Source organism: Uranotaenia lowii, chromosome 2, assembly GCF_029784155.1.
Source record: "Uranotaenia lowii strain MFRU-FL chromosome 2, ASM2978415v1, whole genome shotgun sequence".
Taxonomy (NCBI): Eukaryota; Metazoa; Arthropoda; class Insecta; order Diptera; family Culicidae; genus Uranotaenia; species Uranotaenia lowii.
The window spans coordinates 337,108,221-337,119,273 of record NC_073692.1 but is presented as its reverse complement, the minus strand read 5'-3'; the positions used below and the strand labels follow the sequence as shown (position 1 = coordinate 337,119,273).

Genomic DNA, 11,053 nt, shown 5'->3' with positions numbered 1-11,053 from the left:
TGCAGGTCCGGATGGGAATTATGACCAGATGCCCTAGGTGGACTTTATGGCGTAGGGGTACATAGTATCATGAGTCGACCAATTGCACCCATGGACCCAGAGTAGCATACTGGGGGGACGCGGTGGCTCGCCGTACCTTGGAATGCAATCCGTAAAAAGGATTTACCACCTGGGTCTGGGGGATCAACTAATAAAAAAAATAGGTTGTCTTCCTGGGCTTTGGGGCTTGGGATTGAGTTTTCCCCTCAGAAAACAGAGATGGTTGTTTTCTCTAAGAAACATAGACCTGCTCAATCTAAGCATCAACTCCTAGGCAGAATCATCACTCAATCGAGGTGTTTCAAGTATCTTGAGGATTGGTTTGATTCCAAGTGTACCTGGAGAGCCCACATTGAGTATCTGAAAGGAAAAATCCAACAAAGAATCAATTTTCTCCTATCAATCAGTGGCACTTAGTGGGGAGTCCATCGAGAAAATCTTATAAAACTGTACAGAAAAACTATTCTTTCAGTGATGGAATATGGTAACCTCTATCTCCAGTCAACTGCCACCTTATCAAACTTATCAAACTCGAGCGTATCCAATATCGTTGTCTGCGTACCGCTTTGGGATGGGTGCCCTCAACACTATAAGACCAAGAAATCTCACGCCGTACTTCCTCAAAAAGATAGGAGATATATTGACCACTTTATCAAGACGTTGCTTTTCCATCACCTTTGTCTGGGTCCCCTCACATTTCTCGATAGAAAGTAATGAGAGGGCAGCCTCCCTTGTAAAGGTGGGTGCGATGGAAGGCAACATTTACCAGAGTGAAATCTACTTCAACGAATTCTAGTCCTTGCCTCGGAGGAACTCTATTGTCAACTGGCAGTGCAGATGGTTCAAGGATGAGTTGGATCGATGGCTCCACACGATTATCCCAAGGGTAAACCATAAGGTTTATTAGATTGGACCTTAGGCGAGACTTTATTCGTATGTTTTCCCGTCTCATGTCCAATCATTTTTCCTTGAATGCGGTACTCTATCGTATAAATATTGCTGGCAGCGGTTTGTGCGGCTCTGTCCAAGGTTACCACGACATCGAGCATATCGTTTGGTCAAGTGAGTGTGAGGTCCACCTAGATTCTCTCCGGGCCCGAGAAAAACCACCCTGCACCCCAGTAAGAGATATATCAACTAGCTGCGATGGATATTGAATACATGTTCGAAATATACATTTTCCTAAATGCTATTATTGATCTTCGTCTATAATTCTTTTCATTTTCATATTTCCCTATCTATTTCCTGTTCTCTTAAAAAAAAAGTGACGGTTTAGACCTAAGCAAACAATTGTGAAAATACAAAACAAGTGTGGCCTTTTGAAGCCTCAAGGTATGAGCCATTTCTAATAAAAAAAAATAAAAAAAAAAAACGTTTATGTTCTATAAGTTCTATATAAGACACACCTGGCCTAATGTTGCTCAATCTTTTTCGTTCCACAACCAATATTCTAGCATAATCTTTTATTCAGAAATCTTAAGAAAATAAATATTGACAATCCTGAATCCTGACAATAAAAAATGTAAAAAGTGGTAAAAAATCGGAATATCGAGAGGAGAAATACAAAGTTGGCGTAATTTGACCCATTTTTAGATACTTGATACCAAGGATACAAAACAAAGAAATTTTGACAAATTTTCTGTAAAACATGTTATTGTTTTTTTTGTTATTTTCTTGTAAAACATGTTATTATTTCACTCAAGCCGGTATGAAATTTCCATTCTTATTACGAAAATCTTGGGTAAATATTATCAAAATCGGCTGTCGGATACCAGTTGAATGTAAGTGTCGAAATCATGTAAGCAAATACAAATCTAAACAAACAAAACACAGCTTCTTTACGAATGCCTCGTATCATAAGAGTTCAATGATGGAAATTCACAAAATTTCATTACTGTGGCTGAAACAACATTGATGAAGGTTTAACTGTGTTTATTTTAACATTCGTTATTAAACTTAGGTTTATGGCCGAACAACACATTTTTTATTTGAATGTGATAGGTATAACAATAATTTTTAAGAAAAATATTTAACCCGCTTTCTACTTTGAAGATCATTATAACTTGCCGATTCTATTTATTTTTCAATTTAGGTCGTGTCCACATAACCCAAAAGGAAAAGAACGGAATAATCAGTATAGGGTAGAATATACCATGCAGGTGATCGTGAACCTCCATGAGTTCATCTACTTGTTTGAATATGTAACTGCATGGGTTGAATATGTAACATGCATTCAACACACCATGTTTAACGGCTCAAGAAAATCTATTCGACCTCACTAGCTTTTCAAAGCGTATCAAAATACCATGGAAAGTTTTGGTAGCAAGCCTTGATGTAATTTCAAAATTAATCGATCGTTAATAACTCCATAACACAGATTTGCATCCTGATGATGTTGCTGTGCTGGAAATTCATAAATTGATTCACATTAACTCAGCTCTTCTTGAATAGTGTTTCAGTAGCTACAAAAGCTAAGCGATGGCAATCTAACATGTATACTGATTACAGATAAATTGAACAACACTAAGTTCATATTGTTTCGAATAAAAGTTCAATGAACACGACAAACGGGGCTTCGTTACCAAACGGCGTGTTAAAGCGCTCGCCACACATTCTAGAGAGTGAGATGGAATCTCGGCTTATTTAGAAAATGACAACAAATTCCTGGATTCCACCGATATACCTATTACAGGAACATGTCACAAGTTGCAATCAGCTTAAAGCAAAAATAACTGACGCTACCCTAATATATACAAATGTATATCCCAAAGGCTTAGTAGAAGTAACATATTTTGCTTGCATAACTTCGTTCCCCATCGGTCATATAAATCACAGCTTTTAGTCTAGTCTCCATAAACCACAAATACCAGATAGAATGACACTTCAGTAATAAATATGTATTACAACGCCCTTTTTTTCTATATTACAGGGAGCATCCCCAAGCGGCTCATCGTTGCCATCATGATCTTTATTGCATGTGCCACGTCATTCATGCTACGAGTACAAATGTCAATCAACATAATTGCAATGGTGCAAGCATCCACCAAATCAGACATAACGACTCCGATGCCTGCAAATCAAGCCATCACTCAGGAAACAGTTAGCACCGCAAGCGAAAGTTTTACTAACGAAACATTGCCGGTGACAACACTTGGGCCGCCTCTGACAGTATTTGGAAATGATCCTGAGGCGTCGAAGAAGAAACTTCGTTACTACGGTCCCCGATACAATTGGGATCAGCGGATGCAGGGTCAGATCTTGGGGGCATATTACTATGGGTACCTTTTCACATCGCTTCCGGCCGGAATGATGGCCGACAGATTTGGAGCGAAAGTGCTTTTGACAATTTCGTTCGTATTGAGTTCAATAACCATAGCACTTACGCCCGTATTCGCTAGTTTGGGTGCTTGGTACGTAATTGGATCTAGAGTATTCGTCGGAGTTTTGGCGGGGTTTGTCTATCCAGCGTTACACAAACTCATCTCCCGATGGATACCTCCGAATGAACGTGGTAAGGTGATAGCTTGTCTTTCCGGGGGCGGGACATTTGGAACCGTCGTAACGTGGCCGATCTCTGGCCTGATAATCGATCGTTTAGGCTGGGACTACGCGTTCTACTTGCCTGCTCTGTTTGTACTCGCCATCGCTGTTATTTGGATATCGCTCATCGAAAATTCACCCGCAAAGCACAAGACCATCAGTGACGAGGAACGGCTGTACATCGAGGATTCTCTTGGAGCAACCATTTCAAAGGCCAAATCCTGGCCTCCATTCCGACAGGTTTTCACCTCGCTACCTTATCTGTCGCTACTGCTTCTGCACTACGGCAACTTCTGGGGTATGAACCTCTTCAGTACCCAGACGCCCAAATTCATAAACGAGGTGCTCGGCTTCAAGCTGTCCAATGCCGGTATTCTCTCTTCTCTACCGTATTTGGCACGCATGTTCTCCGGCTTCTTCTTCGGCATCATAGGTGATCGGATACGGCAGAAAGAGCTGATGAGCACCACCGCCATCAGGAAAACCTTCTGTTTCGTTTGTAAGTTTTGAGATAGTTTTTAATGATTCCAAAGAAAACTGGGCAAAAATGTTTGAAACTTGGTTTTCTGATGTACACGGATGACGTTCAAACAATCTAGACGAGACGAGACAAAATCACTATGGAGCCCAAAATATTTACCTTGGAAAAAAGTAATGAATGAAAGCCGACTTTCGAAGCTAATCTTTGCCACTCTTTCCCTTGAAATTATACAACTTATAATATTTTTGGCCCCATACAAACATTATCCCGAATCGTCAAAATCTTTCGAACCGAATGTTACTCATCCGTGTACACCAGAAAACCAAACTGTCCATTCTCCTTCAACGAAATTGACTAAATGACCCTATATATCCAACAGCTCACATTTTGCCGGGAACATTCCTGATAGTCCTACCATTTGTGGCCAAGGATCCGCTCGTTTGCGTAGGCTGCATGATTGCCTGCCTAGGTTTCAATGGAGCGGCAACCATCACAAATCTGGTCAACGCACAGGATCTGGCGCCCAACTTTGCCGCCACCTTGTACGGATTCATGAACTTCATCGGAACGACCGCCGGATTTCTGGCACCGATGATGGTGGCTTTCTATACCGAAGAATCGGTAAATGATTTGCACAGTTATGTGTTGATTTCAACTGAATTTTAACGTTTGTTTTTTCATTTCCAGAACACAATTGAACAGTGGAAAAATGTGTTTCTTATCAGCGCAGGAATTTACATCTTGTGTGGGTGTGTTTTTGTGGTGTTTGGTTCTGGAAAGGTGCAAAAGTGGAACGACGTACAGGCCCCGACAACGAGCTCAAATGGCGTTGAGAACAATAACGAAAAGAAGCTTTAGGCTGTTATGCGCCTGTTATACGATATCCATAATGAAAGAGGTTATTCTTGTTAGAACTTAAATAGTACAAATATTTATAATGTATTTAAATGTAAAACGGCAGGCATAACAATATTATATGAACGATATTGGTAATAAACTAGCTCAAGAACTGTTGAAAGAGAATTTGATTTGATGTTCCGAAATTTCAAATGCGTTTTTCTCGTTTAGAGTCAACTGCTAGTTTCGTCCTTTTGAAATGTTACGCGAGATATGTTCTATTAAATATTTTCTTACAATGAAAGCCGTGTTTACAAATTTTCATTTTATGTATAAAACGTAATCATCAAAAGAGTAGAAGCAAGGTTATTCAACTATTTATGCTACAGTTTTCGTCTCAGTGATGTTCTGATTGTTCTGTCTAGTGTTATTTCACATGCAAAACGTGGCATCCAGAGAAATCTTGCATGCAACTCGATCAGAGCGTGCGTTTTTTTTTCGCTCCTGGGGCGACTTCTATACAAGTATACAAGTTGGTGGGGCAAGGAGTATTTAAAGAATTTAGTGTCAAGGCAGCCTTGCTCTAGTATTGGTACAGGCTGAGACGTCACCAGCAGGCAAAATCTGTTAATTTACTAGGAAATTTATCTTTTTCATTGATAATTTGAAGAATGTGCTAGAAATTTTCCTCTTAGACAACATGTGATTGTAGAAGGATTCTTGCTCTTCAAGATCGGTACGAAAAAAGTTGCATTTTCGAATATTTTTTTCTATAAAATAGACCATCGAAGTTAGAAAAAATGGTGGATTTTCCCCACTGAAATTTGCAAAACTTTAAAATTATTTCAAAGTCTTACAAGTCAGTGCAGTTCAAGCTCCCCATTACAATAAAGTGATCAAAACACAAATTTTTATACAACGATCATTTATTGATGTTAATTGTTCTTCATAAGAATTGTATATGGTAAACCAATTGGATTAAAATCATGACAATCAACTGAACACTCTATATCTACCAGCTAGACCTTTTTAAAGCTGATTTTCCTTCATTTTTGCACGTTTTAGAGTCAAGGCGACATTGCATTCACTAATAAAATAAGAAAAGTTCATAATGCAATCTTCAAAAAACCAAAAAAACTTCATAAAATAGTGAAATAGAGGCCTTACAACCTAACCAAAATTAAATTCGATTTCATTTTCGTTCTAAAACGTTTTTTTTTTTTTTTAAATTCCTACCATTCTCATAAACATTTACGATCCAATCGTTTTTGTGACGTCAAAAGAAAATCCAATATGGCTCTCGGCACTAACTTATTTAAATATTCCTTGTTGGTGGGGTGAAAAAATTTTTCACAATGTATGTGTTTTACACCTTCGAAAAAGTTATCTTCATAAGATTTTTTTATTAAAAATATTATTTTTATGGAAATCTTGGACTTTAATTTGCATCTTAATCGGGCTGCCCGATGTTACCCGGTATTTGTAAAATAAGGCGTGAAAAACCATTATTTTTGGTAATCTTTTTAACATAGCTCTGCGTTCCCACATTTTACAAACTTAAAATGTTCAACAAAGTTATAATTTATTTAAATTTAAATTAATTTCTTTTAAAATAAGATAAACAACTTTGTGGAACATATTATTAAGCTTAAAATTAACTGAAAAAAGTTATTATTAATAAACAGATTTTTCAAGATTCCCTTCGGGCTCTAAGGAAACAACCCCATGTTCCAGTGAGAGATTTGTTAGCTGCGATAGACTTTGACTATATGTCCGAAATTTATCATTTTCTTAAAACTATCGATCTTCGTCTGTAAAACTTCAGTTTCTTCTATATACTTAAAACAATAATGATAAATAGATTTAGGTAATCAATGTAAAATAAACTTATAAAACTGATTTTAGCTCCTTGAAACTAAAAGGTCCGAGCCGTTTAAAATAAACTAATAAATAAAAAAAACTGATTTTTCGAAGTTAGGATTCTTATTTAGCCTATAGCACAGAGAACAGACGTACAAGCTCGAACAGAAAATCGTCAAAAAAGTGTGTAAAATTTCAAATGTTATCACCCAAAAAATACGTTAGAAATTGACTACAAACAGTGCCATCTATCGCGCCGTTCAAAAGTTACAAATCAACTTTAAAGTGCCCAGTTTTCAAAAAGGCGTAATCGTATATGAACTTACAAAAAATGAATCCAATGTCTCAGTAAAATGGACGGCTTAAATGTATTGTTAAATAAATGAAATCAGAGTTACTTTTAACTGGGCGAAATTTCACTTTCTTTATTTTTGGACTACTATGACAGTTTAGATATCTAACAGCTTCGGTTTAAGTTTTCGCACTTCTTGAACAGTAATTTATGTAAGAAAATGCATCACCTACATAATATGTCCAGTCAAATACAAGAACATTCTTGACGATCAGTCTTACCCAGCAGTATTGATTCTAGGCATTTCAAAGCGGGTTACTTTCCCATATCACTTAGCATCCAGCTGTTTAAAACTATGTATTTCTAACAAATTTGAAGGAAAAAGATAATATCTAACTTCAATATCGAACTATACTTCAAAAGCGATTTTCTTTAAGCTTGCTAAGCAGCACATACGACCTATAGAAAACTGACTGAAACTTAGTCAGCTTTGTTTTGACAGTTCTCTTTGATGTGTTTAGAGACATCTGGTGGCCCAGCCAAAAGATAAAAATTGGTTCAAAAAGGGTGTTGGGATTTTTACACAACTTTCGTGGGCTAGCTTGTATGTCTGTTCTCTGTGCCTATAGCTCGGAGAGTAATTATTTTAGAAACTTGACATCTGAGACAAAGTTAGAGAAAATTATAAACAAGTTTGTCGAAGACATCAAAGAGCTAAAACATAAAATAGAGAAGTTCGAAATTTTATCGCGCCTCTAGGGGGATTTATTTATTTATTAATTTATTTATTTATTTATTCTGATCAACAGATCACATATAGATCCAAATGATGAGTTAAAATTAAATTAAAACAAAACACTTAGGTCTAGCTACAGGCTCCTCAACGCACTTAGAACTTTTCTTCGGAAGTCAAAATGCTCGGAAAAACGGTTGAACGATTTCATTGCACCGATGAGGGCGCTGTTTGCTCCATAATTGTTCATTCGGATGGGAACATACAATTGAAGATCCTGATTTCTAAGACCACGGGATCGCACACTTATTGGAATAGCTTCCAGTAGAGTGGGACAGTCGATTCACGATATCAAGAGATCAGCAACGAAAGATGCACGGGTTGTATGTCTACGGACTTGAAGAGTGTCAATGTCTATAAGGCGGCATCGATTTTCGTAGCTTGGTAAGCGGAAAGGGTCTTGCCAGTTTAGATGCCTAAGGGCGTATCGTAAAAAGTGCCGCTGGATAGCCTCGAGACTTTCAGCGCCGTTCTGGTAGTAGGGGCACCAGACGGCAGATGCGTATTCAAGAAAGGAACAAACAATGCTGCAATATAGACTTTTCAGGTAATACACGTCATTGATCTCCTTCGCTACTCTTAAAATGAAACCAAGACTTCTGGATGCTTTGTTGACTACGTAGTTTGTATGTGTCCTGAATTCCAGTCGCTTATCGAGGGTGACGCCCAGATCGTTAATATGGTCCACGCGTGCGATGGGCTGTTCTCCAAGGTAGTATTCCGCAATCAAAGGCTGCCGCTTACGGGAAAACTGATAACTGCGCATTTGTTACGATTCAATGGCAAGCAATTGATGTCGCACCATTAGCGAAGAGGTTGAACTGATTTTGCCTAAAATTAATATCGTCGTAGTCGTTTACGGTGTAAAACAGTTTTAGGTCATCAGCATAGCAAAGTTTTGGGCTGTCAAGGAGTGAAAGCACGTCGTTAAAATACATTAGGAAAATAATCGGTCCTAAATGGCTTCCTTGTGGCACACCGGAGGAGGCAGAAAACTGCTTGGAAAAGGTATCACCAGTCCGAACAGTCAGTTTGCGCCCAGTCAAATAACTGCGAAACCAGCCAAGTAAAGTACCACCGAACCACAAGCGTCCAAGTTTCCCTATGGCAATTTCGTGGTTCACTTTGTCGAATGCAGCTGACAGATCGGTGTATATGGCATCAGTTTGAGATTTTGCAGCAAAGTTTTCATGCACAAAAGAAGTGAACGTCAACAAGTTGCTTATCGTAGAGCGTTTAGGCATGAATCCGTGCTGGTCATTAGAAATGTTATTCTTACAAAACGAGGAGATGGGATCCAAGACCACCAATTCGAATAGTTTGGCTATCGAACATAAGGCTGAGATTCCACGGTAGTTGTTGACATCTCGTCTATCACCTTTTTTGTGGACCGGGAACATATAAACTTCTTTCCACAGTAGTGGAAAGGTAGCTCTGTCAAGTAAATAAGACGAATAGGAGTCAACAAAACAGGCATAAAACTTTAAAAAAAAACGAAGCTGATATCCCGTCCGGACCCGTAGAAAAGGAATTCTTGAGCTTCGACGCTGCCTTTGAGATGATTGGATCCTCGATTTCAATACCGTTTAATAAAAAGCCCAGTGGCGAAATGTTCCTGATAGCACTAGCCAAACGATCTGGGGATGTGGAAGCTGTAGTGAAGATATTTGAAAACTTTCGGGCAAAAAGATCGCAAATTCCACGATCAGAGTTCGCCGTGATGTCATCCAGAAACATATGGGTAGAAATACCAGGTTCTTTCCGCTGACTATTCACGTGTTTCCAAAATGATTTTGGGCAGGATTTGAGGTTACGTTGTACTCGGCGAAGGTAGTTCTGGTAACAACGTTTGCTGGCTTTTTATAAGCGGAATTAAGCTTCCGATATATATACTTGGTGTAAGGAGATTTTTGTTCGTTATAATTTCGAAGCGCACATCTTTTTTCCGTTTTCAGTCGTCGCAATTCAGTCGTAACCCAGGGAGTTCGTAGATTTTCTCTGATAGTACGTTTAGGCACATGACGATCAATGACATAGTTCAGGATATGCGAGAAGGTTTCTGCAGCAGAGTTAGGATCCGATAAATCGAGCTCCGATGCCCAGTCGATGGTGGCCAAGATGCGAGAAATGTCATCGAAGTTGGCGTTCTTATAGTCGAGGTAAAAAGCTGGTAAATTTACAACACGAGCGTTCAACTAAGTTACTTCAAGTGAGGCCGATAGAGCAGGTTAAAGTGGAACTGCTTTGACGAGCGGTGCAGGAGCTAATTCAATGGTCGGTATACGAGACCCATCGTTGGCTAAGCAAAGGTCCAGCATACGACCATTTTCGTTCACCACGCTGTTGATATGACGCAAGGTCGGTTTATTCAGGGAGTCTAATATGATGTTCGAAGGTGTCGAAAAGGTAGAACGAGTAGGATCCGGGTACAGAAAGCTACCATGGTTGGAGCACCACTTCAAACCGGGCATATTGAAATCGCCTATGATGAGTATGTCATCCTCCGGGGCGCAAGAAGAGCTTACTTTTGAGATGCAGCGTGAAAACGACTCTACTAGGGCAACATCGCTAGAGCGGTCGGGCGGCAAATACAGTACGCAAACACAAGTTCCAGATCGCACCAGGAATTATCGTCGATAAGCTGCGCTGAGAGATTCGACTTGACGGTAATTAGCACTCCGCCTCCACTAGACTTTTTGCTGTTACGGGCACTACGGTATAGCGAAACACTGAATAATCAGGGCAGAATATCTGGTCAGATAGGCCATGTTTCCGTTAAGGCGATGACGTCATAACAGGAACATGAGGTAGCGAGAAGGTATTCTGACAAGCAGGAATTTATACCACCGACATTCTGGCAGTAAAGGGAAATGGAATCGAAAGATTTCGATTCGGATGTCTGTGTGCGATGTACGCTGGAAAAGGGAACATCATCAGGCGCAAGAGATGCATGACTGGGTGAAATGTTAAAATCCGACGGATACTTGCCATAGAATGACAATTGGAAGCCTTCCCCTAGACCACCTGACCGATACGCGGGACGACTTGAAGCAGAAACGGGCGGTCGTTGGTGGTCAGGAAAAGAACTTCCAAATTGCCTTGATTGGTGCGTCCCGACATCCAGAAGAGATTCGCCAGATTGGTTCCAGTGTTCAAAGCATCGTTAGCAGCAGGCAGTGGCAAAGAGTTGACATTCGTGGTGAAATGTGCA

At 39.5% G+C, this 11,053-nt stretch overlaps 1 protein-coding gene across 1 annotated transcript; it reads left to right on the top strand.

Moving 5' to 3' along the window:
* Positions 1-900: 900 nt before the first annotated feature.
* LOC129743008 (sialin-like) lies at positions 901-4,918 on the top strand. Its single transcript, XM_055734952.1, has 4 exons — positions 901-925; positions 2,969-4,078; positions 4,440-4,681; positions 4,748-4,918. Exons 1-4 carry the CDS (start codon positions 901-903, stop codon positions 4,916-4,918), a joined length of 1,548 nt encoding a protein of 515 aa, XP_055590927.1.
* Positions 4,919-11,053: the final 6,135 nt, after the last annotated feature.

Excerpts from the sequence above, each read along its gene's own strand:
- LOC129743008 (XM_055734952.1), top strand. The coding sequence starts at position 901 with ATGGCTCCACACGATTATCCCAAGG. Across the intron at positions 926-2,968 it reads TCCACACGATTATCCCAAGG|GGAGCATCCCCAAGCGGCTC; the intron begins GTAAACCATAAG and ends TCTATATTACAG. Across the intron at positions 4,682-4,747 it reads CTTTCTATACCGAAGAATCG|AACACAATTGAACAGTGGAA; the intron begins GTAAATGATTTG and ends TTTCATTTCCAG.